The 25,834-nt window shown below is 41.8% G+C and overlaps 1 protein-coding gene across 1 annotated transcript in view; it reads right to left on the bottom strand.

Annotated features, from left to right (window-relative positions):
* cntn1b (contactin 1b) overlaps window positions 1-25,834 on the bottom strand; it is a 259,706-nt gene that overhangs the window by 27,306 nt on the left and 206,566 nt on the right. The window contains exons 18-21 of the mRNA XM_007894635.2: window positions 23,569-23,803; window positions 16,243-16,346; window positions 4,831-5,017; window positions 1,936-2,048 (exon numbers count right to left, since the gene is read on the bottom strand). Of these exons, the coding sequence (XP_007892826.1) occupies window positions 1,936-2,048; window positions 4,831-5,017; window positions 16,243-16,346; window positions 23,569-23,803 (639 nt within the window). The remainder of the gene's footprint in view (window positions 1-1,935; window positions 2,049-4,830; window positions 5,018-16,242; window positions 16,347-23,568; window positions 23,804-25,834) is intronic.

Below are 25,834 nucleotides of genomic sequence, written 5' to 3'. Positions count from 1 at the left end.
TAAGTTTTCAATCAAAGATTGCAGCAGCCTCTCTAAACACCACAGATACTTTTGGAGCTTCACACGGGTCACTCGATTCAATAGCGACTGCAGCAAGATCTGTGAAAGATGTTGAGCGGCAGAACCAGGTAAAAAGCACAGCTGCAAAGGCATGAATGGCTGCACACAAAAAGCTAGCCGCCCAACATCAGCTGGTGAGAGTTCAGTTTGTGCAGGAGAGTCACAGAGGCTTACAGAGGATACACTGTTCAGTCAAAGACCCGGAAACCTTAGCCTCTCTGAGTGAGGTGCGCGTGACTAATATTGGAGGTACCTCAAACTCTGGACAAAACATTGTAACAAACATTTCATTATTCACATGAACAGAGTTGGCTTTTTTCAATAAATAAGGGCATTTAACTCGTAGAATGAAATAAAAAGCTTCAGTGTAAAACAGTCACCCAATCCACGTGTGCAGAACAATGAGGCCTTTCACTGTGGCAAGACATTTCAAAATATGATTTATAAACTGTGAGATATTGAGTTCTGCAGCGTTTTTGTGAAGTACGGTTATTTTTGTGCAGCTTTCCATGCCAGTGCTGCTGTTCTTCTTACCCTGGTTCTGCCGCTTAATGTCTTTTATAGATATTACTGTAGCAGATAATACAATAATTGATACACTAAAGCTCCAAAGCATATCTGGTGTTAGTAAAGTCTGCTGCAGTCATTCAGTCTTTTCAACAGCAGCTCTCTCTAGATTTTAACCGTTACCAAACACACACATCCGATTCATTATTTCATCTCCCGTTAATTTTATTGTGACAGGTTTCGCATCATTTGGAACAGTGATGGCCGGCCAGTTGATTGACATAGGCTAAATTCTCCCTGATTCCCATGGCTTCACATTTTAATACGTAAAAGTAACTTAATGCAAAGAAATATTGATGACTTGCTCTCAAGAACCTAAAGGTAATTGACAGCTGTCTGTCTGGAGTTATTTTAGGAACTAAAGAAGAACAAAGGACGAGATCACATTCTTTTAGATCTCCAATAATAAATGGATGTAAATCACTTGTTACGGATGTGTAATTGACTTAAGGTGACAAACACTGATTCATGCAAGCTAATCTCCAGACTTTTCAGCTTTGCATACTGGAGCAGAGGACAGTGGGCAGTCATAGATTGAGGACATAGAGGATTGATGCTCAGTCCTGGCAGAAAGTGAGGGAGACCTGGGCACAATTCCATTCTGTCATATATAAACTAATGCCATTGACTCACAATCAGTCTGGATTGAGCCATGAAAAACCTGTCCAAATAAAAGCATCCTGGAAGAAATCATTCCAATGGTAGTTGAAATATAGCAGCTTAATTTACAATATCTATTATCTGGAATTCCAGTCAACCTGTGGGACTCCTCTCTGCAGGTGCATAGTATCAGGACTGAGCTCTCAATGGGTTTGTATGATGTGCTTCTGCTGATGAGAAAGAGTCACCATCTGCCTGACTCGAGTTATCTGCTTATTCCTTGGAATGAACTGTTTTCACCATTGCTGATGTGTTCAAAAACAAAAATTCCCAATTTCAGTCAAGGAAGGCATGTGAAGTGTAGATATTGGCCTTAGCACACCCAATCCAGGGGGTGTGAGTCTGCGAAGCCCACTGTCCAGTGACGCTCATCACCAAGGTTGACACATGAACAGTGCACCCCCTCGAAACATGAACCAGATGCAGCTTGCACTTGAAACTGCAGCATTAGTCACTACTTCACAGAGAGGAGAGATGTCAGGAAGAGAGCTTGGAGTGCAACATAAGTAGGTTAAAGCAATTTTAGACAGCAGTTTCCGACTGCAGATGTGCTGTGCATTGAATTAGTGCTACGGGGACTCCTATAACATAGACTGTCCAATGCTGTGTCTTATAAGAGTGCTTAGCAGTGTCACATGCTCAACATACCTTGTATCCCTCCACATTCGATTCATTGGACAATGCTGTGACACCTTCCCAGACGATCTGGAAGTGGGTTCCAATCGGTGTGACACTGACTATTTTTGGAGGCTGGCTGGGAGCTGGAGAACAGTAAATCAAACCTTTCAAGATCGACAAGCATAGAATAATAATAATTCTTGCATTTAATATAGCACCTTATCATGTAAGAAGAACAGCTCAAAGTGCTTCACAGGAATTACTGTGAAATGGAGGCAAACATGGCAGCACCATTGTACACAGCAATGTCCCACAAACAGCCATGAACAACAACAACAACAAAATTACATTTGTATAGAGCCTTTCACATCAGGACACATCCTAAGGCGCTGCTCAGTCAGAGTTTCGGACTCAAGCTGGGGGTCAAGATTGGGGAGGGTGGAGGGCAGGGGCGGATGCAGGGTGATCAAAAGCACGGTCAAAGAGGAGAGTCTTGAGATGGGTCTTGAAGGAGGCAAGGGAGGGGGCTAGGTGGAGAAACTGCCGGATGGAGTTCCAGAGGGTGGAGGCAGAGTGGCAGAAGGCCCGCCCGCCAATGGTGTGCGGGCGAGATAAGGGACTTGAAACAAGCCGGAGCCCATTGAGTGGAGGGAGTGGGCCAGATGTTAGAGGATTGGGAGGTTGCAGAGGTAGGGGGGAGCACGACCATGGAGGGCTTTGAAGGTGAGGACCAGAATCTTGAACTGTATCCTCTGTGTGATGGGAAGCCAGTGGAGTTGAGTAAGGATGGGGGTGATAGGGTCATGGACCCTGGTGCGGGAGAGGACATGGGCTGCAGAGATCTGGACCTCAACCTGAAGCCTATGGAGGGAAGAGTTAGGGAGGCCGACAAGCAAAGAGTCGAGCCTTGATGTAATGAATACATGTATGAGGGTTTCAGTGGTCTGCGGTGTGAGACAGTGGTAGAGCCTGGCGATTTTGCGGAGGTGGGGAAGGAACAGAGGGTCGTGGCATGGATGTGGCATAAAAAGCATAGTTGAGGGTCAAACAAGATGCCAAGGTTTGAGGGTCAAGCAAGACTGGCTTAGTAAGGTGGAGTGTGCATCCATGGATGGTGATGCTGTCAGCGCCTGAGCTGTGGAGGTGGTGATGGTAGCCAATCAGGAGAGGCTTGGTCTTGTTGACGTTCAACTGAAGAAAGTTAGCTCTCATCCAGAACTTGACATTTTGTCAGGACAGCCGTGGTCCTGGAGTCAAGGACCACTGGAGGCAGAGAGGTACAGTTGAGTGTCATCCGCATACATGTGGAAGTTGACCCCATGTCTGCGGATGATGTCACCAAGAGGGAGCATATAGATATTGAAGAGGAGGGGACCAAGGTCAGAGCCCTGAGGAACATCGCACAAAATGGTGCGGTGGCTAGAGGAGAAACCGTTTGTGGAGAGGAAGTAGCGATGGTGTAATAGGTACGATCTGAACCAGTCAAGGACAGAGCCATGAAGGTTGAGGTGAGAGGAGAGGCAGTGGATGGGGATAGAGTGGTCAACGGTGTCGAAGGCAGCAGAGAGTTCAAGGAGACAGAGGGAGTCCTGGTCGCAGGTGGACAGAATTTCATTTGTCACTTTGACCAGGGCTGTTTCTGTGCTGTGGGTGGGACGGAAACCCAATTGGAGGGGTTTGTGAAGGGAGTGGCAGTAGAGGAAGGAGCGAAGCTGGGAAGCAAAAACTTGTTCCAAGATCTTGGAGGGGAAAGGAAGGTTGGAGATGGGGAGGTAGTTTGGGAGCACTTTTATGTCATGAAATGAATGACCAATTTTAGTAAGGGGATTGTAGGCCAGGACACTAGGAGAAACTCCTTCCTCTTTTCAAATAGTGCCATGGGATCTTGAACATCCACCTGAACAAGCAAACAGAACCTCGGTTTTAAGTCTCATCTGAAGGATGCCACCTCCGACAATACATTGGAGTGTCAGCTTAGACTATCTGAGTTCAAGGCCCAATGTGGGATTTGAACTCACAACCTTCTGATTTAGAGGCGATAGTGATACCACTGAGCAAAGCTGACACATGCTCAGAACCATCAATCAAATTCAGGTCTGAGGGGCATGAGCAACAGTTTAGCCTCAAAACAAATGGGGAAAATTGTTTTCAGTGAGGAGCAACACTGCCTACCGAGTAAAAACGTTGTTGTGAACATCAGATAGTCAAAGACCTGAAAGAGGAAATATTGAACCTACATATGAAGATCAGTATGTGATGGTGGAGAAAAGGCAGCATCGTTCAGGAAGTCAACGTTGAATCCTGGTCTGTGCTGAATCAGCTGATATCAACCAGGGCAACAATTTGGAAAGTACAATTATCCTCAGGGCTTCTGGGTTTAGGAGGTGAAATTAGCTTGGGTTCCCACTGCTGATTGTTAAGTAATTACTGCTCGCAAGTGAGGAATGTAGAATCTGCTGTAAAGTGATTGTGTGTGGAGTCTACTGTAAGGTGAATGTGTGTGTGAATCTGCTGTAAAGTGAGGGTGTGTTTGTATGATGTTGGATGAGACAGAATGTGATGCCCCCCCCCACCCCCATCTTGAATCGCCTGTGAACACTGTCTGTCTGTCGAGGCATTCTGTCCATGCTTAAATAATAATTATCATTCCATTTGATATAGCATCCTATCACATCGTTGAGATGTCTCAAAGCGCTTCACAGAATATACTGGAAAGTGAATTGGCTGCACAAACAGCTGAAACTGCCACAAACAGCTGGGAAGGAGAGCTCACGTTCTCAACACACAGTGAAAAGGAAACAACACAAGTCATGAAAGGAATGTGAGTGCTGGCCTTCCCAACAGTCAGGCGTTTTCACAATTAATTGTTAAATAGATATAGAAATAATTATAATGAATAATTTGGCCAAATGAAATGCTACATACGTCCTTTCTTGGTGACAACTTGGACTGTTCGACTGGGAGGACCAGCTCCGGCTTTGTTGTAGGCTCTGACTTCCACATGGTACCAGGTGTCAGGCTTGAGGTCCTTCACTCTGGCTGTTAGATTGTATCCAACTGTTCTCACTCGATGTGCAGCAGCCTCGTTATCGATGAACTTCCGGTATCTGATCTGCAAGTTAAGCATAGAAATGCGATTCAGGGTATTTGCGCTTCAAATTCCATTAAAGCCATTGACTTTATACACCATCTCCTCATCTACCCTTATGCAAAAACATCCAACACTCACAAAGGAAAATATTCCAAGATTATCCCAAATTGCTCTTGTGGCAGTGTGATATAGTGGTTATGGCAGAGTTATCTATTTTCAAATGTTTGCACAGGCTAAGAACACTGCACAAGGTATCAGCTACTCGCACAACCTGACGTTCGTAAGATAGTAAGTTACCAAAAAGTGAAATTCTTTATTCACTCTATCTGAAAGTTTCATTAAAAACACAAAAAGGTCTCAACTCTTGGTATCAAGCATAAATTCAAGTTGCACTTTGCACAGTACCTCCACTGAGTCCTCAAAGAATAAGCAAATGATGTGAACACCAACTTATTTGTTACATGTTTAGACTTCTGAGATTGTGGGAATCATTGACATTTTAGTTTTGAAAGTCTTTTTAGTTATGTTTTGTATTTCATCACTGTTCACTTGGATATTAAAGCTGCCACACAGTAAAATGGCAGCATCAAGAAAGCAACTTAACACTTGGGTGCAATCTGCATTCCAGACTCTACGAAAGGCAGCTAATTCACAAACACTGAAAAGCCAATTTCAGTAAGTCTTGTCATAGCACAGATTCTATGGGGAAAAAATCCACCAAAGTCTAGATTTACTCTATTTACATAGCATTTCAGAGTACAGAATTTGGCAATTGTTGAATTCAACCTTAACTTTGAAGTTGTTTTTCTGAAGTTCTTTTAAAAGAACTTACAAAAAAAGGCTTCAGAATTAAGGCTGCATTCACAAATATTTACATTCTGGGTGCTCTAAAATGTTATATAAATAGAGTAGATCTACACTCCATTGCAATTTCTTTCTATATGTGATTAATGCAGCTAAAAATCTGCTGCACAAGTTGCACACATGATCATGCAAAGTTTAACACATCTGGGTGCAGCTTTATGACCTAGTGCAAAGCAAACATTCGCCACTTAACTGCCCTGGTGCATAAGTCAAAGGTGAGCTTTACACACTGTGTTTTACGGTAATATTTTCATCGGAAGCCTCCATCCACCAATCAGTTATGTTAGGTTTTCCAGATTCATTCCTTGAGAAATTACTTTTCAAGTGGGTGTTTAAGCCACACTTCATTGCAATAAAAGATTTTCATGATAGCCCATTTTTCATCAAAGACATGACTGAAATATTACCAATGAATTACTGCAGTAGTGCATGGTTTTATAATGGAAACACTTTATTTATGGCAATATTATTATGGTGTTTTGAAGCCATTCATATTGATTGCTGGATGATTATCATTTTCTAATATACCAGAAGCAACATTTCCTTTAAACTGTCGAAAGAAAGAAATCTGCTTGAACTGCAGATTGTGTCTCATGATGCAACACGCTTGCACTCTCTGGTAATGATAATAAACAATAAAAGGTTCAGGTCATGTTGTCCAGATGGATATAAACTGTCTCAGCTATGTTCTGTGCTTTATGGTATCATCTGAGTGCTTTGACTGCCATGTAATTCACTTACAGTTATCCATTCTCCTCCACGTTTACCATGAGTCAGCAAGTTATGATGGGAAATTGTACACTTTTACATCCCTTCCACCCATCAGAGCACTTTTAATTGGAAAGCATCAGTGACTGCTCTCCTTCATGGCATAATGGAGGAACACAACACACAGCATAACCCTGAATCATGCAGAACAGGGAGGTCTCCGCATCAATGATCCCTGGGCTATGCTGAATCAGTTATGATCTGGGCATAAAAGTAAGTCCTTGGGTTTTGGAAGAGAAGAATTTGTAAAAAAAAATCACCCCGTTTCTGATTATTATTCATTGACCTCTTGTTTCTGTGGAAGCAGACCCCAGCATGAAATGACAGGGGAGGATGAGAGGAGGACTGCAGAGAGAAAACTGGGCAGGAGGAAAAGATTTGAAAGATTAAGAAAACAAATCTTAATTCTGTAAAGAAACGCTCAAAGCCCTTTGCAGCAATTGATGTCAAATATATTAACTGTTTTTGCCAGCAAACACACACAGTGATAATACTGTGCCTCGCAAATAGTTGTGCAATGAAAGACCAATTAATCAGAAGGATCATTGGCCAGGACACCAGGAGAATTTGGACCAGCCACGAACCTCTGGGGAGAAGAGCAGAGCTCACAGGAATTCACACTGCTGCATTTGTACTGCAGATTCCAACTCAATAAGTGCTGCTGAAAACCAACTCCTCAATTTACTGCGAGGTGCGACCTATTTTCCATCATGTACTGGGTCATGAAATAGTAACCGCCAGCTGCAGAACAGAAAAGTGTCTCAGCAAAAATACTGCAAGCAGAACACACTGAGCCCAGGCAATCTGTCTGTTCTTTGTCTGTGGTGTCAGTCGAAGCGCCTTAACAGTGCTTTCTTTTCATGGGATCCTCCGAGACAGGGTGGGTTCATTTCTCTCTGCTCAATTGGATGCCACAGTGGCCACTGTAGCCACGAGCAGAGCCAATCCCGACAAGAAACCAAACCCCGAACTGAAGGACCTTTCTCGACACAGCTTTAGCTGAAAATTCTTCATTGGCATCAGAAGTACATCCTGTTATTAGAAGTCAGCACGGAAAGGTTTCAATTAAACTCATTTTATTTCAGGATATTTGTGAATATTTTACTCCAAAATAAAAATTTAAGGGGAAAAACACTTAAACATCAGCTTTCATACAGGCAATGCCAGAATTAACAATGTTTTTGTTAATTTACTGAAGAATGTTTAAGGATTTTGTTCCCAAATGTGTTTTTTACTGAGGTCAATACTGAGTAGAGAGACCAGAATGTTACCACGACGTGACAAACTACTGTATTTACTCTGGAGACCTTTCTCTTAATGTTTTCTGCCAACTCCCAGTTCCTTTCTGCTGAAATGAACTAGCCCTTTGTAGCACAACTTTCTTGATGGGATTTTATTCAGTTTAAACTTCAGATCTCATCTGAAATCTAGGGCTTCTCTTTTGCGCTGTGTACTGATACAGCACAAATCATTCAAATCTTTAGACACAAGACTTTCATCCCCCAACAGAATCTGGACTGGATTGAAACTGATGCCGAAGATGAAAGGATTGTATTTCTCAGCTACTATTGCTGTTCCAAGATGGCAAGTCTCGCTTAAACCACATTTACTGCTAGACAAGCACTTGTATGAACAGGATATGTATGTTCTGCCCTCGTACTGTTATGAACCTGTTAGAATAAACAGGACTTTAGAGTGGTGTCAAGTTAATATCTCATCTTGTGGCTTCTCATCATCATGGTGACTGAATGTAAACCGACATGCTATGTAAATTGAGTAAACCTAGGCCCAGATGGAATTTTACTCCACATGTGACTTGCCTCCCACTATTATTCATTAATTCCATTGCAGTTATTTGACCAGCAAAGATCCCCCAAAAAGTTACTGGTGGCCGTTTGTGAGTACGTGACGATGCTGATGTCATCATAACTCTCACACGGAATGTCATCGGATACATCCCGCTCTGCCTCAGCAGCTTTTCACTGGCGAGTCAGATCTTCCGCCGGGGGTTGGTAAGGACGCGATGGGCAAGGGGACGCACTTGCCTGTCAGGAGGCTCCTTCCCCAGCTTGGGTGCACACTGCAGTACCGGCTGGCGTTGGTTTCACTCTCCGTGCCCCGCCCCCCCACAAACGCCGGGTCTTGCCGCTGCCATGGGAGGATGTTTGCCAGGAAGGGAGGGAGCAAACATTTGAATGTTGGAAATGGTCTAGGGATGGATAAGATCATCCGGCAGGAGGATGCAGCCCATGGGCTGGTTGTTGGACCATGCTGCTCTACAATATAACGAACAACTGGCAGGTTTTGCACCCTTCTCAACGTTTATAAAAATATACTGGGTTTGTGAATACTGACTTTATACTATGCTATGTGACATACTGAAATGTTTGCTTTATATATTGCGCTATCTTGCTCAATCATGTTTTTGAAGATGGCCGTCAAATAAACCGCGACGTCTCCTTCAACTTGGCCAAGCAAGACAGGAAGAACAATTTAGCGAAATTATAATCGAGGAGAACATCAATCATCTTCCAAGGCAACCGCATAGTAACAAAATATCTCCTTGGTTTGAACTTTCAATTGTGCCACATTTCAAAATTTCAACTTCTTTTATCCTCCCACTGCACATCGTTCCTGGACTAGATGGGTGGAAGGGAAATTCTTGCTTGACGCAGCTTTGGGGAAGTGTACCAGTGCATTCCCTCAGCTGTTTCCTGCTTCCCTCTTCAATCTGGGACAGCATGGTTGAGATATCCTCGGCTCCTGCCATTTGGATTCAAAGCTACATCGCTCTCCTGAGTGCCTGTTGAAAAAATGAGCCACTGCACGACTCTCCTCTCTTATACCTATAATTAATACACTGCACCACTCTCCTCTCTATATCGTAATCATCACACTGCACCAATCAAGCAGATCTGTTCAGCTACCTGTGCTTCCGTCAGGCTCTTTCCCCTTCTCCATCCTCCCTCTCAGCCTCCACTCACCCCTCTTTCCACATCTTCATCCTTTATTCGCCCTCATCTCTCTCCTCCCTCATCCCCTGCATGAAAAGCACCACCTTGACTCCATCTCCACTTCGCTCTTGATTGCTCAGCTTCCCTGCTAGCCAACGTCATCAACTTCTCACTTGCCTCTATCAAGTCCTGGAGGACTTTCTTCAGCTAAATGTCAGCAACACCAAGGTTCTCCTGCTGGTCTCCTGTCAGTTCCTTCTCATCTCAGGCACTGACCGCATCGATCTACAAGATGCACACTCCATCCACAGAGCCAGTGAGGAACCTCGGGGTCCTGTTTGAACCCCAATTGTCCTTTAGGCTCTGCATTCAGACTTACATTCGCTTGACTTTCCCTCACCTCACAATTTAGCCCACCTGCTCCACAACCTCTACCCTTCTGGCTACCCGGATACTCATTCACACCTTCATCACATCCACCTATCTCAATCTGAGATATGTGCCATCATTTTCTTATAACTGCTGAGTTATCTTGCAGAAGTCCTTTTCTACATAGACTGAATAATGTACTCTGCAACTTTTTAAACCATATTCAACTTTTTGAGGCTATTTCATGCGCAGGTCTTTACTCATCTGCATTGCACTCCAAAGATAAGCCTGAGGCACCGTGTTTCACGCAGACACTTTCTATTTAACTTATGTTGCCATAAATCAGTGGCAGAACTACAATGTCCTCACACAATTATGCTATTACATTACAGAGGATATTTATGTCATTACATTCATGAAATTCTCCTAAAATTTCACCTAAAATTCCAATCTCCGAGGTACTGACAAGCTGGGAATATGTGCAAAAACTATACAAAGTTTTTCATATTCTCCAAACCATTTGGCGTTTGCTTATAAAATAGACAGTCAGGAAACTTTACAAACAATCCTGTGAAGCACTTTGATGTCCTCAAGATTTGAAAGGCGCAATATCAAATGTAAAGATTATTATTTTATTTTAAATCCAAAAGATTCTCTCCTTTGTCTTCTCTCTTTTTTTGTCTTCTTTGTCATCCTTGTCCCTCTCAACTTAAAAACTTCTTCCTCCCAACGTGCCCCAGTTCTGACGAAGGGTCATGGACCCAAAATGTTGACTCACTTTCCTTTCTCCATAGATGCTGCCTGACCTGCTGAGTTTTCCCAGCTCTCTCTGTTTCTGTTTCAGATTCCAGCATCTGCAGTATTTTGTGTTTTTTTTCTACAACACTATTCAATCTCTTGTGTTGAATCTCGGAGATGTCATCAGTCTTGCTCTTACAAACAAGACACAAGGCTTGCGGTACATTTGATGCTTCTCAAGATGGAGCATGTCAGAGCTATTGTTCAACATTCCCATCAACGGCTGTGGCATGGAATTACAGACTAAAGCTCCTCCTATGTTGCCTAACAATATGCCTTAACCACAATCCTCAGAAGCAAACCTGCTGCCTGAAGCATTTCCTATTTCACATTCTCAATGACTGAATGAGAATTCCAATTAATGCTGCATTTTACCTTGCTCTGTGCTGCAGATTCATGACTGTTTATAATTGGATTAAGATCCCCCGAATACACTCCCAACAACCCAGATTCCAGAGGTGCTAGGAAAACTTGTTGACCCAGTGTGCCACAAAGTTCACAGAGTCTGACTCCGTCCAATTCAGGAGTCTTCTAAACAAACAACGTCTTCTTTCACTTATAATGAGCTGGAGACATTGTTAGCTTTCCTATACTGATCACTGAAAATAGCAAACAAAATCAGTTGCTGGGAACACTCAGCAGGTCAGGCAGCATCTATTGAGAACGGAAAGTGAGTCAATGTTTCGGGTCCATGACCCTTCGTCAGAACTGGGGCATGTTTGGAGGGAGAGGCTTTTAAGTGCTAACAGAGGCAGGGCAAGGAAGACAAAGGAGAAAATGTGGTAGAGGACAGGGTTAAAGAGGTGTTAATGATGCAAAACAAAGGGTCGGTTGCAACAAAACAGGAGGAAAGAGGTATTAATAATGCATAACAAATAGAGGGATTAGGGGATATGGGGATAGAGCAGGTAATTAGAATGAGGTCTGAAGATCAGGCATGATCTTATCAAATGGCAGGGCAGGCTTGAAGGGCCGAATGGCCTACTCCTGCTCCTAATTCTTATGTTCTTATGTTCTAACAAAGATGGGGGAAAATTGCAACAAAATATGCAGACCAGAGAGAGAAAAGGTGCATCTGGGACCCAGATGTTGTGGTAATGGTCACAGAAGAGGGGGAGGGGCAAAGTGAGCTGTTATGGTCTAAAATTGTTGAAATCAATATTGAGGCCAGTAGGCTGTAAGGTTCCTAGCAGATAAATGAGGTGCTGTTCCTCGAGCTTGCGCTGTGGCTCATTGGAACAGCGTAGGAGACCATGGATGGTGAGGTCAGAGTGCGAGTGGGAGAGAGAGTTGAAGTGGCAAGAAACTGGAAGCTCAGGGTTGTACTTGCAGATAGAACGGAGGTGTTTGGCAAATCGGTCACCCAATCTGCGTTTGGTCTCCCAATGTAAAGGAAACCACATCGTGAGCAGCAAATGCAGTAAACCACATTGATGGTAGTACACGTAAATCACTGTCTTACTGGAAAACTGTGTTTGGGGCCCTGGACAGTCGTATGGGAGGAGGTGAAAGGCCAGGTATTGCATCTCCTGTGTTGGCATGGGAAGGTGCTCGAGGGAGGTGAGCAACTGTTGGTGGTGATGGAGAAATGAACCAGGGAGTCAAGAGGGGAACGGTCCTCATCAGAATGCTGAGAGGGGAGGGGAGCGAAAGATATATTTAGTGGTTGGATTATGCTGGAGCTGCCGGAAATGGCGGAGAATTATTTGTTGGGAAATAAGTAAAAATAGCACTATCATTTCCATTATACCAATGAGTGGGAATTGTTATAATGAACACACTGGATGGTTTTAGGTGCCCTGATAAAACCATTCTTGGTACAACAATCTCAGAATATGCAAACCTTCTGTCTTGCTTTTTTTACAGAAGCTGTGTCACAGCCAGTGGAAGAATTGAAAGCAGGGATAGGATACAACAACAACTTGCATTCATATAGCACCCTTCACATGGGCCAGCGTCCTCATGGCTCTGAACAATGGTAGACTTTGACGCCGAGCTGGGAAGAAGGGAGGTAACCAAAGGCAAGTTCAAAGATGAAAATTTTCAGGTGTGATATGAAGACAAGTAAAGAAAGGGCAAGGCAGAGGGATTGAGACAGACAGTTTTAGCGGTTTGGGGAGTTGTGGCTGAAGGCACAGTCACTAATGGTGCAGCAAAGGGGTTGAGGGACATGCAGAAGGCCCGAGCCAGCCGAGTGAAAGGGACAGGCTGAGGAGTAGTGCTTGAGCAGGTTGGAGAGCTCGGGAAGTGAACTCTTTGGTTGTTTGCTAAGGCTCTGAAACAATAAATGCAATGTAAAAATGGTCACCAGATATAAAAACTGATGTAATACAGGTTGATGCAAGTATCTCACAGAAACATGAAGAAACAAGGGCTTCTCTCTCAGCAGTGAACCAGAAACTACCCCCACCCAAAAAAAAATCTTACGTTTCCACAGACTGAGTTGCTGGTGATAGTTAAGAGCAAGTGAGGCCTGGGAAGATGGAAAGTTAAAACTTTGGAGGCAAGAAATGATTTGGTGCTTCCCATGGGACACGAGACAGGATGCATGAGATAGATACACAGAGGCATGGCCCCTTGGCTTGTCTCTGCTTACTTCAGCTGCACAATTCATCAGCAAATGGAAAATTAACCGTTTCCAAGTAATTGAAACTTAACTTCTGTTTGATGTGGGCAGTTTACGATTTAGCTCTGCTTTGATTATAGAGTAGAATCAGCTAGAATGCTGCAGATACAATGATGCAAACAGCAATTACAATTGCTTGTGGTTGCCATTAGATGTTATAATTCTGAGCAATATCAATTGAGTGCTTATTGCCTCCAGGCACTGTGGTAACAGCATGGAGCCAATCAGCTCGTAAAGACAGTGGAAAATGACACACAATATTAGAAGTTGAAGAGATAGCAGTCTTTATTATTCTGATGAACCCTGCTGCCTGGCTGCTGCCCCCACTCAGCAAGCACTGGCCTGCTTCAATGTCTCCTGTCTGCCTGACCCGACCTGACCCACCATTTGTGGGCAAGCTTTCAGCCATTATCTGGAACTCCATACTGGAGTCCCTTCACCTCCCTTCCTTCCTTCCATTTTCAACTCTCTATGGTGATCTCCGTAGTCCAATTCCTGAGCCAGGTGGGTCCGCAGTACTGCAGGGCACTGCTGATGATAGCCCAGTCAGCCTGGATCATTGGCAGGAGCTGGAAGGGCAGAGCAGTCACTGGAGGAAGGGACTCTTCCTAATCAGCTCCCGTTAACATTGCAAGCCAAAGCCCCCCGGTTCAGGTAGTCCTAGCTGGTCAGGCAGCGGGAAAACATGCCCACAGCATATTCAATAATAAGCTAATGCGGTTTCAGCCGGTTAGACACCAGCAGTACCCCAGCGCACATTCTGGGGTCCACAAGCCTTGGCTCTTACCAACGCATGCCTAATACGCTCTAGATAAGCTGGTTACGTTCCACGCTCAACTCAGTTCAATCTGGTCCTCTCTCAACTCAAGTGGTCAACTCCAATGGTGTGAGATGATACAGAGCAGCGAGCTTGCCTTATCTCACAATGAGGGAGAGACAAAATCCAGAACAGAGTCACCTTTGGGACGCTCCAACAGGACAAGTAAAGCCTGGGAGGCTGAGGGTCTGCAGGGCACAGGAAGTAACTATTGAGACAGTATGTGCCTTGTGGGAGGTGACATCAGTGGGAATCTTATGACCTGGAAGTCAGCCATTTTTGTAGTTGAAAACAATTTTAAAAAGTAAGAAACTGTTTAATGATGGGTATTCATGTTCTTTGACTTGTAGAAAATCGGAAAACCTGACAAATACCACATTGTACTAATTAAAATTGGAAATGATAAAACCATCAAATATTACACTATCACATATGGCACTGTATTATATATAACACTGTTTTGTTTATCAAACGTTATACTATTATATATCAAACTAAGTCCATTTTATTGTTATACCCGCATCAGTTTATTTGCTTGTCCATGAGCAGATCAGGTTTGGAATTTTATACCTTCAATCCCCACTGTAATTTTTCCACCTCTTAAAAATGTGGAACATTAAATTATTCGGTCAAAGCTGCTTTATCCCGGCCCCAAACAAGATGTAGATTCAGTTCTTTTCTTCAACAAAGAAAGTACACAGTTCTTTGTCAGTTCAAACCCGCTTGCATTGGACCGGTGCCGGTTATTGGAGTTCTCCGCGTGGCTCAGTTGTGCTTGTTCCCCACTTGATTCTCTCCCACCGTTGTTGGGTGTGTTTCTTTCTGCCCCTGCTCTCTGGAACTCCTTCCCAGATTCCCTCCAACTCACTACTCCCCACTTTTAAAATCCGCCTTAAGATGTATTTCTCTAATTGCACTTTTGGTCAGCTTTTTGCCTCTTCATCCTCATAAAGAGCAAAACCTAAATGACCCTCCCACCCCACACCCAGTGGTGTGAAGCACTTTGACATGCCCCCTCGCCCCCCCAAAGTGAAAGGCACTGTATAAATAGAATTTGTTGTTACTTTCCTCAGCTCCCGGATAATACGATTTGGAATGGGAAATTCAAATTCTGTTGGAAGCTGCACTTTGGATGCAGAGAAAAGGTTTTTATATAATTACAATCAATCTGGGGTGTGGCATTTTTTGCTGAATATTGAGAGGTGAGCTGATAAAAATCAACTGGTTACAGAATGTTCCAGCAAATTATAGGTCTGGATTCTTACGTTGCAATATGATTTAAGGATTCATAATTTCAATTGCTTACAAGATGGAGCAGTTTCCCACGAGCTATGAAGTGACTCCTGTAGATTTTGCTCTTTATGAGGTGTATGCAAAAGTCTTGTGATTGGAACAGTGGCTGAGTTATCAAATTATAGAAATTTAAAACACAGAAGGAGGCCAATCAGCCCATTAAATCTGCACCAGCTCTCAGAGCAACGTGTTCATTTAATTCCCATATGCCTTCAAGCTTCAAACTCTCATATATAACTGCCTATTTCCCTCTTGAAACCCACAATGGACTCTGCCTCTACCATCTTATTTAGAAGGATATTCTACATCCCAACACCTTTGAGTGAAACATTTCGCCCGAGCTCTCCTTTTGCTCTTTTGACTATCTTACAACTGAATGCCTTATGTGCAGAAATAGCTTCTTCCTGTTAATCCTGTCCAAACCTCTTATAATTTAGTGTATCTCTTTCAGGTCCAGGAGACCTGAAGAACTTTATTCTTTATAGAATACATCCTACTTTTTATTATTATTATTGTTATTATTACTGTAATCAGTCCAATGTGGAACCAGCAGAGAAGCAGTGCTGGTTTCTGCAAATATGAAGTACTGCAGCTTAGAACTATTGGTTTCATAATGAGATGATTCTGTATTTATGGTCTGTTGCCATATTTGCCTACAAAAAAACACCCGCTACATCTGACAATAATTATGAATTGCTTTGAGACATTTCAACACTTAAAAATAAAAGGTAGGGTTTTTCAGATGCGCTCAACTTACTTCATAGCCATCCACTGACTGAGGGGAGACAGGCTTCCACGCCACTTCAATTTCTGTGGATGATGTACTTCGGACAGCCACTTGGGGAGGGGCTTCAGATGGCTCTGGTGAAATAACAAGAGGCTGGATTAATTGATTTCCATTTGAACAGTTGCAATGTGCTTCTTTTGACCTTGCCATTGCCAACCATGATAGGAGGAAATACTACCAAGAAATAAGTTTAGCTTTAATACCGGCACAGGTATTAAAGGGTGATGTTTCATTCACCACTTTGTGTGAATTGATATTATTTTTATACTGCACCTCTTGATTGACCGTCTTATTTGTGACAAAGTATTTTTTGAGCTCTGCACTTTTCCCAAACTGTGCACACACATTGACAATAATATTTGAAACTGTACAACATTACACTGACGATAAAGAATGGACACAGCATATCACACAGCAAAGTCTTCTACGGCTAATTATCTCAGTCAGTTCCATCTCTCAATCTATAGCTCACTCTACAATCAGAAAACAATTGCTTGTTTCTTTCTATTGATCTTGTAAATACTGACTCGCCTGCCTCACAAAGATCTTGCACCCCATCACTCTGTATCACAGAGCACACAGCAGGCTGTCACAATCCCAAATGTCCATGTAATACACCAATTACATTGACTCCGTTTTTTTTCTTCTGTTTTCTTCTGGGGAAACACTTTGAATTTTGTTCTTCAAAAACCTATAACATATGATGTAATTCATGATGACGTTATACCTTTTTACGTCCGAAACATGAATCGGCAAAAACAATTAATGTCAAAGAAAATTAACATGTCAACAGAAACCCTCATAACCTGCAGCACTGAAGTACAGGACAACAGCTCAGGCTTGACTGAGTGTTTCTTTAACTGGCCAAATACAAAATTATTGGTTGTAGGTTGTTCTGGAAAAAAAATGCAAAAGCCACAATACTTCTTTAACCAACAATTAAAGGCAAGGTTTTTACAGCAGAGGCCAATTACAGAAATGTATGTTCATGCTACTGTCTACTCTGTGTAAGGAACTTAGGCTCTTTCATCCTGAAAAGAGACAGCTTAGAGGGTACATAATGGAGGTATATAAGATTTTGAATGGGATTGAGACTGTGTGGCAAATGGTAGGAATCTAGGAGCTTAGAGTGAAAATCACTTGCTCAATAACACAAACTGATCTCTTAAGAAAGTCATTTTTGTATTGAAAAGACAGCTCCAGACAGCAGCATTATCCCAAGAGATTCAATGGCATTTTATGTATAAACAATGGAACACTTAACTGAATTCCTTTTTATCTCTACTGGCTCATTGAATGAATAGGAAAGGTGATTGTGTTGAAAAAAACTATTTCCTTGCATAAAACGAAGACTTGGGTGCAAACCATCAAAAAAAAATATTTGAGTTCACTTGTGTAACTTTCTATTGAAACCTCAGTCATCATTTGTTCTCCCCATTGGACAAGATGAGAAATATGCATCAACGACAGCACAGACCACACACGGAGCATATTTTAATTAGACAGGCAGGTATCTGTCACATGTGAAAACACACTGCCATGCTTAGGTGTAATCTGAAGATGGGTAGAGAGGGGGCAAGACTGAGGGATTGAGGCAAAAAGTTCAAGAGATTCAGGGCAAAGTGGCTGGTCACCGATTGTTGAGCAGAGGGAACAAGGAACATGCATAAGACCAGAGCCAGCTGAGCAAAGGTGGCAGATAGAGGAGTGGGGTATGAGCAGATTGGAGAGAGAGGCTGGTACTAAGGCATGAAAGTGAGAGTAATGATCCTGAAATCAATTATTTCAACAGGAAGCCAAGCATTGGGATGATGGAGGTATGGAGCCTGATAGGGGCGATTGCAGATGATGTGGCGGAGGTGGAGGAAGGTAGTCCTGGTCAGGGACCAGATGTGCGGTAGGACGTTAAACCAGATTACATCATGTAGTTGCCTTTGAAAGCTTTGTCTGTCAAGCTTCCCACAGCTTGCCAGTCAGGACATCACTCATTAGGGCTTTGACTTGTAGGGTTAACAGGAGCCAAGAGAGAAGCATCCTTGCTCCTGGTCTGTTGTTCCAAGCCTTGCTGAGAAGCCAGGTTGACTGATCATCAGCCCTGCGGACTTGCCTGGCTCAGGATCGAAACTACCAAGACTGCTTCGAATGGTTGGCTCAATTCCAATATATTGTTGCAAAGATGTCAACTTGGAATCAAATCAAGCCCAAGGAGACCTTGTTTACCTTCTCCTCCAAGGAGAATTGTCTGAGGACATTGAGACGTGGAGTGCCATAAATTAGTCTTGTGAAACGTTCATCAGTTATCAAAGGCAGGTATCTTAGAAAAACAGCAACTCCTACAAAGCAGGGGTGAAAAATAAAACCATCTTTCAGTGACAGCTAATAACTTACAGATAGCAAAACCTTCCCTTGCGTATGAGAATGTTTATTAAATCAGACACAGAAAACAGTGATTTGGAATATATTTATGTATGTCATGTGAAATAGCAGGATGCCTGCATTTGGAATGGAAGATGGGACTGTGTCAATTTAACAGCCTGTACATCTTCACTGTCAATGTCAAAACTCCCACAATACAGCCAATGGCCAAAAAAGAGCAGATGCGGCAATTGGCTGCCACAATCCGCCCCCAAAATATACAGTCAATTCACTTTACAGTATATATTGTGAAGCGCTTTGAGACATCTCGAAGATGTGTTAACAACAGCAACAACAAAATTAGATTTGTATAGCGGCTTTCATGTCAGGAGGACGTCCCAAAAGGCATTATATCTAATGCAAGGATAATTATTATTATTATCATTATATAGAGTTACTCAATGATTTATAAGCCTTCTTTCTTATGCATCTGCACTGTGACCAGATAAGAAAATTAATTTTCAAGGGTTATCTTTTTTCATCTTATATATCAATGACCTAATTTGGAGCTTTGTGTTCAACTTTGAACACCCAAATTTAGGAAGTCATTGAGGTTTTCTGGCAGCTGTTCGCTAAATTAGTCCTCCTGACGTGAAAGGCGCTCTATAAATCTTGTTGTTGTTGTTGTTGTATTTTAGCTATGATGAAAGGCTGAGTAGACTGGGATTATGTGCCTTGGATGAGAGGAATTTAAGGGGAGGTTTGAATGAAGTATTTATGATTTTTCCCTTTGGAAACAGAAATCCATAATGCTGCACCTTCTCTGCCACCTCAGTTGAGCATAGATTAGCTTAGAGAGTGGATCTACTGTGGACCTGGTCCAACCAGAAGAATTCTGCTGCTGGTTTCATATGCTAAAAATGGCCAACTTCTGGGTTAGTGATGACGTCACTTTCTGTGCATTATGTAGATGCACGCATTGCACAGTCACTGGTATCTCTGGTAAGATAAAGGATATAGGTGATCCTGTTGTAATGAGGTTGCCCTGGTAAGCCATTCTCCAAATCCATTCCTTCAGGTTGTATATCGTGTAGCATGGAAAACGGTTGAAATATCACTCAATCCTATTTAATACATCTTGAATTCTCCCCACCATTCCAAATATGGATACTCCACATTATTAGAGCAATTGTTTGATGAAAGAAGCTGTAGAGTGGGAAACAGACTCAATATACATAGTTTTCTAATTATCTTCAATGACAGTGATTTAATGTTTTCTTTCTTACTCAACTTTGTTTTTCCCCATGTCCCTCACCTAAAGTTTCACTGACCACTTCCCTGATTTGCAGCCACTGTACAAATAATAATAGGCAATCCCTTGATAATCGAGTAAAATTGCTCTTCAGCTTTTAAAAAAAATTGGAGGAGATTTGAGTATTAAGATTGGCCTTGGTGGGCTCTGTAGAGCAATCCTAGAGAGACGGATTTTACCACAAATATAACAGATGAGAGATGACCCAGTTGATGATGTGGTCGCAGCAGATTGACGCTCCTTCCTCTGTCTATGTTTCTCTTCTTCCTTGGCAATCCTAGCTTATTCAAAATCATTAACTCCCTACCTATATATGGATTGGCAAAGTCTGTGGTCTTTGGAGGTTTCTTTCCATGTATTAGTGACAATATCACATTTCTTCAGGTTAGATTTCAAAAAATCTTCCTATCTCTTTTTCTGGCTGCCAACACAATTCAGAAAATAGTAGCTGTTTTGGAAGTCTAGAGTCATCGGTTCTGCTTATGTGACCAGTCCAGAAAAGTTGGGCTTCAATAATCAGTTTCAATATTGATACAACCGGATTTTGAGAGAACAAACACATTGGTTTTATGATCATTCAGGCGAATTTGAATGATTGTGCATAAGGAACATTGGTGGAAATCTTCTATGGTTGGGCTAAGTAACCCAGGACTCAGAACCGTTGAACAGGATTGAAAGAACTGTGGACTTTTAGTAGATTTTAGTAGATACATAGTCTTTTTTCATTGAAGACATGGGCTCTCAGACGGCAAAGCCGGTGAGGCACCATTGATGTGATGTTGAATCTCCTCATCGATGTTTACAATCTTTGATAGATAACTACCAAGGTATGTGAAGTTGTCTACATTCTCTATAATCTTTTTATTGATGGCTATTGGTAGAAGAGAAGCTGGAGTACCAGGTGCAAAACTTTTGTTTTGGAAACATTAATAGAATTTGAAAATATTCTAGGTTTCAGCAAAACTGTGTAAGATTGTTTGAAGGTTGCTTGCAGAATGAGCCACAATTGTATAATGGTCAGCATACAGAGATCGATGATGATGGTATTGAGGACTTTGTCTTTGCCTGTAAGCACCTTAGGTTGAAATGATTTTCATATAGTCAGTACTTGATTTCCATGTGACCGGATAGATCTAGAGTAGCTCAGAATAGAAAAGCCACAAGAAAAATTACAAAGTTTCAATGGGGTAGGAATCAGATTAGGACCACTGTAGAATATCCTTCCTTTCATCTTGGAGAGGCTTCTTTTTGTTCCCAAATTATTTACAGAAGAAGGTTGAAATTGTCTGACCCCCAGTCTTATACATTTCTCTTGGAACCCCATCTGGCCCAGCAGTTTTATTGTTATGAATCTGTTAGATCAGTTTTTGTCCTTCCTCAAGTGTGGTTGGCTTAGTTAGTTCGATTGAGATATTGTATTGAAGTATCTGGTCAATTGTTTGTTTACTTTCCTGTTGAGAAAGTTGTGGAATTGCTATTTCTATCCCTTTAAAATCTCTCACTCTCCTTCATAAGATAGTTACCATCTTTGAACATATCCATTAGAAAATGGTCCATAGATAATAACAATAATCATTGCATTTGATATAGCACCTTATTACATCTTTGAGACGTCTCAAAGTGCTTCACAGATTGTACTGTTAAGTGAATTGACTGTAAATATTGTGGGTGAAATGCAGCAGCCAATTGTGCACAGCAGTGTCCCACAAATAGTCGTGGATTGAAATGACCAATTTATTATTATTTTTTTTTGAAGGAATTATTATCCCTGGAAAAGCAATCCACCAATCGACAAACAACTGGGTTTCTACTTACTGCTAGGTAAGCTGAGGCGTGTTGAGCAAGGAAACTTGCCCAACATTGCGTGCTGCCGGAAATCGAACCCATGTTTTTCGCTTGCAAGGTGAGTTCTCTACCCACTGAGCTACAGGACTTTGACAGCACTGAAATATTCCCAAAAAGCACTGCAATAACTATGTAATTGAAACGTCTTTCTTAGTTGGTTGAAGCCAGTCAGCAAAAAGGTTCCCCATAAACACCCCCAGTTGTGTTCAGTATCTTCACTGCCCAGATTTGTTTTCCAATTTTATAGTTTGATTAATCCATGATAGTGTTTGTAGTGGCCATATTTTCTTGAAAGGGCCATCTGTTTTCCTATATGGCCTATTTTCTATTTTCCTATTTTCAGATTTCAGTCCAGTTCTCCACAGACAGAGTATAGCACAGTGATAGGAACAGTATTTTATCCAATGCACATGGCCTTAATCAGGAGCCAGGAACATGAGTTAATACATTGGCTGAATACTATGTTTTAATAGTAGGTCACCCATAGTGCCAATAAATTGTGACTCGAGGCATTGTTGTGAATTATTTTGCACCATCAAATAAATCGTACCAAGGTAACTGATGGCAAGGAGTGTTTTAAAGAAGTACTGCATTGATGGTTTCGATAACATCACAGAGTTTCACAGCAAAGCTCAAATAACTTACAATCATTCTCCAAGCCCCAAGAGAGCCATACACCCTTGAGTACACTGTGTCATAACTTTTTGATCATAAGTAGTGTTTCTTTGTTATTTCTTCTGTCAAGAGGTTTCCTATTATAACTTTGCCACAATGTATATCTCCCTGCACAATTGCTGTCCGTTAGAACTGCTGAATTCTTTTGAGGTGCTCCAAATATTGAGACATTTAAACCTATTGTGCAACAATAATTTCTGGCACCTTATCAGGTTACAATTCTGGAAGCATTGCAACAAAAGTATCATACCAGCCAAATCATGAGTTAATATCCTCCCCATGAATAAAAAGGTTAAGGATGAGAGAAAGAACAAAAAAATTGGCACAGACTTAAAGAGAAATGTAAAGAGGCTAGCTTGTCTTTCAGATGGGGAGTTAACCACTGTCTGGAGGATGGTGTTATTACCACAGAACACTGAAACCAGGGGGTTATTTTTTAATGCATCTTAAACAGCTGGTCACGCAAGCAACTATTTAATAATATTAAAAATGGTCCCCAAAACATTTAAGAGCTGCCATTCGACACACAGTGTCTGAAGCTCATTCTAGGCTATCACTCAAGGTCAGTATTCATGGAACCTTACATTGTGAGAGGTGCTGTCTTTAAACTGAGGTCTTCCTGTTCTCAGGTTAAAGATCCTTTTAAGGCAAAGGAACTTTCTTCTCTCCTGGTCAGCAATGCTCCAGATTAACTCGTGATTCAATTTGTGGATCTTTGTGGCACTTTGCCGCATGCAAAATTGGCTGCTGGGTTTCCAATCATTCGTTAATTTATTCATTCAATGGAGCACAGGATTGAGGATGCATTGATCCACACCGTTCCTGAAACCCTCACCTCCTCCTGTACTGCCTCAACCTCAATTTACTATCTTTGTTCCACTCTGCATCATTGCCAAATTCCTGACCGATCATCGTGAACCAGAACCAGTACAAGCACATCTTTAGAATTAAAATCACAGCAGGAGGGGGGATTATTTGCAGTTGTGATCCAGATATCAATGGACAAGAAAATATCTTCCCCACCCCTCCCCCAATTTTGGAGGAAAACAAAGCAATACTTGGAGGATTAAACAGAGGAACATTTCTGATGTTTGTGCTTTAACACTTACCATCCTCTGCTGAATAAATAATAGCTGTCAGACTAAATGGACCATCTCCTCTGTTGTTAAAAGCCTTAACTTTCACTTCAAATGGAGTGTATGGGGACATTGAGTCATCTTTGTGAACGTATCGGTTGGCATCAGGTTTGGACACTGTTACTTTTCTCCACTCCTTCTCTGCACTTGGCTTAAAAGCAACGATGTAACCAAAGTTGCTTCCATAATGGTACTCTCTTGGCAAAGGCTGAAAGAAGGAAAAATGGTTAGCTTTGAAGCATGTTGAGCAAAAAGACATTTGGAAATATCTCAGTAAGTTAAAATAGTAATGCTGGGCTTGACTTGAAGCTAATTATATCAAGGAGCAGAACTCATCTGCCATGTGCATTAACTTTATTCCATTATAATTATGTTTTTGATTGGTTTTGTTCCAGTCACAGCAAGCACACTGCACACGCAAACACACCACGCATCTGGTATTAATAACATATAGATGGCAGCTAAATCTGACCTGGAACGACGTGAATATATTTCAAGCTGCCAAAATGTTTCAAAGCCAAATGGATATTGCATCTTATCATATTAAAATCTATAATCTGCTGTCCTGTCCCCTGCCACAACCCCCCACCCCAAAAGATACTACACGCACCAGGTGTCAGACAAACAGTACATTATGACTACATCCACTAGATAAATCACAACCTCAGCAGTAACTTCACGCTCAGTAATAGCCTGAACAATGGTGATGACCTCATCTGGAACTAAAAGGTTTGCATCCAAAATGTTTGCTCAATCTTTCATGACTACTGCAGCCACGTTCCTACTCTTACAGTCAAACAGCAACTTTAAACTGCTTCAGCGTCCACTTTCACAATTACACACGAGTTTCCAAAGTTTTTATTCCTCTCACTCATTTCTTTCTCTTTGCTGTGGGGTTTATTTTATGGCAGACTGTCATCTATTGTGAACTAAAGAGGCTCTCACGAGCGAGGGTGAGTTGCAGGCTCTTCACCCCATGTCTGCAATGCTTGTGCCTGTAACTCACTGCCTTTGGATAACACAGCCTTACCTCATGCTTCCGAACTTTTTTAGTCTGCAGCAGATTGAGCAAAGGTAGAGTGCTGCATTCAAACACATGGACAATTTTGTGCATTTCATGCATTTAAAATGAGCAAATAAAAAAAGTATGTTTTTTCATCCACAATAAAAAAAAGTCCACCCAGAACAGCTTCAATAATTTCAGTCATGGAGTGAGGGATACAGGAGTTAAACTGAGCCACTGCGGTTAACGGATTAACATTTGCCAAGGTTGAGACTCAGGACAAATGTCTTTCTGCTGAGGAACAAATCGGATAAATGATTGGCAGCCGAATGTACAAATGAAGAGAAAAGCCTTACACACTATCATCCAGGAGAACAGTATCCATAAAAATAAAAGGAAGAAAAAATGTAACACTTCAACAATCATACTTGCAACTTGTATAGAAAATGCAACAGACTGGATTAAATAAAGGGAACCTAAAACACCTGGAAATAACACAAGGGCTAGCAGATTTTTATTATGTTTAAAAACTACCACAGCAAAATGTCATAATGCTATTATTCAAAAGATTTTCAAGATAAGATGTAACTTCACAAACTAAAACTCGAACAAATTACTTAATGTACACATCAGAGTCAATCCAATCAAATTTTTTTTGTCAGTGAAGCTATGTAATGCACTGAATCATATTGGATATTTGCATCAGTGCAATAGCAGGGGAACTTCCCATCCAACTTAGTTAAGAAGTGTTTGTACTTTGTTCTGTCAGATCAAGAATTGAAATGTCATGAGAAAATCACTTAACTTTTATTGGAGAATTTGACAAATATTTGAAAAGGAAAATTAAAAGAGGGTGCGGGAAGCAGGCAGGGGAGAGGTACTGAACGTACAACATATTCAGGGAACTGGCACAGGCACAATGGGCTGGATGTTCTCCTTCTGTGCTGTAAAAGTCAATGATTCCAATTTGCAACAAGAATGCATTGAGAAACCAAACCCTGACAAAAAGGGAATGGATACATCTGATATAAAACTGCAGCCTGAAATACAGCACAAGGCTTCACTGGCACATGCAATTTTACCCAGCTCGTATCACCTATCACAGTAAAGAGCAGACCAGCTGCAGCTAACAAGTGAGGCAGATTCACACTTCCTAATCTCTTTAGTCCTGCTTGGGAACTGTGTTTGGCAGCACCGGTGCGGAAACACAGCACATCGCTGTGTCTAAACCTATCA

Source organism: Callorhinchus milii, unplaced genomic scaffold (assembly GCF_018977255.1).
Source record: "Callorhinchus milii isolate IMCB2004 unplaced genomic scaffold, IMCB_Cmil_1.0 Scaffold5, whole genome shotgun sequence".
NCBI lineage: Eukaryota > Metazoa > Chordata > Chondrichthyes > Chimaeriformes > Callorhinchidae > Callorhinchus > Callorhinchus milii.
This window is presented reverse-complemented; position numbering and strand designations above follow the sequence as displayed.